Raw genomic sequence first — 1,330 nt, forward strand, 5'->3', positions numbered from 1 at the left:
GGGGATGGGAATGGTCAACTGGCAGGGATGGTCAGTTGGTGGGGATGGGAATGATCAACTGGTGGGGATGGGAATGGTCAACTGGTGGGGATGGGAATGGTCAACTGGGGGGGATGGTCAACTGGTACAGATGGGGATGGTCAACTGGTGGGGATGGGAATGGTCAACTGGTGGGGATGGTCAACTGGTACAGATGGGGATGGTCAGTTGATGGGGATGGGAATGGTCAACTGGTAGGGATGGTCAGCTGGTGGGGATGGGAATGGTCAAGTGGTGGGCATAGTCAACTGGTGGGGCTGAGTGTGGTCAGCTGTTAGGGATGGAGATGGTCAACTGGTACAGATGGGGATGGTCAACTGGTGGGGATGGGGATCTTTAACTGGTGGGGATGGAGACTGTCAGCTGGTAAAGAAGTGGTTGGTCACCTGGTGGGGATGGTGAAATGGGATGGTCTGCTGGTGGGTATTGTAAACTGGTGGACATAGGGATGGTTATTGGTGGGGATGGAGATGGCCCCCTGGTGGGGATGGGTGTTGCCAGGGGTCACCCTGGCTCCTGGGGTCACCGTGCCCTGGGGTCACCACCCCCGGGGTCACTGTCCCCATCTGCTCCTACTCTCAGCTCTTCCTGCCCCTGTCTGTCCTACCACCTTGGGCCCCTCCATGCCCCACATCTTCCTCCAAGCTGTCCTCACCCCGAGCTGTCCCCCACGTCCCCGCTGACCTCCTTCCCTCCCACCCCTCCGCAGGACAACAGCCGGCGGGTGGACAACGTCCTGAAGTTGTGGGTGATCGAGGCGCGAGACCTTCCCCCCAAGAAGCGCTACTACTGCGAGCTGTGCCTGGACGACATGCTCTACGCCCGCACCACCAGCAAGGCCCGCACCGACAACGTCTTCTGGGGAGAACATTTTGAGTTCAACAACCTGCCGGCTGTCCGCACCATCCGCCTCCACCTCTACAAGGACACCGACAAGAAACGCAAGAAGGACAAGAGCAACTACGTGGGGATGGTGAGCATCCCCATCGCCAGCGTCACCGGCCGGCACTTCGCCGAGCAGTGGTACCCTCTCAGCCAACCCAGCGGCAGCAAGAGCAAGGCGGGTTGTCCCGCTCTACGCGTCAAGAGCCGCTTCCAGACCATGAGCATCCTCCCCATGGAGCTCTACAAGGAGTTCGCTGAGTACGTCACCAACAATTACCGGATGCTCTGTGCCGTCTTGGAGCCCGTGCTCAGCGTCAAGAGCAAGGAGGAGGTGGCCTGTGCCTTGGTGCACATCCTGCAGAGCACCGGCAAGGCTAAGGTGGGGGGCTGGAAGGTGGGGAGGGGT

General features: G+C 60.0%; 1 protein-coding gene across 1 annotated transcript in view; it reads left to right on the forward strand.

The window, feature by feature from the left end:
- The window catches only part of SYNGAP1 (synaptic Ras GTPase activating protein 1), a 54,595-nt gene that overhangs the window by 27,380 nt on the left and 25,885 nt on the right, over positions 1-1,330 (forward strand). Inside the window, exon 5 of the mRNA XM_014958246.1 lies at positions 749-1,303. Within this exon, the coding sequence (XP_014813732.1) occupies positions 749-1,303 (555 nt within the window). The remainder of the gene's footprint in view (positions 1-748; positions 1,304-1,330) is intronic.

The sequence above is a fragment of the Calidris pugnax genome, unplaced genomic scaffold (assembly GCF_001431845.1).
Source record: "Calidris pugnax isolate Ruff unplaced genomic scaffold, ASM143184v1 scaffold405, whole genome shotgun sequence".
In the NCBI taxonomy this organism is placed as follows: Eukaryota; Metazoa; Chordata; class Aves; order Charadriiformes; family Scolopacidae; genus Calidris; species Calidris pugnax.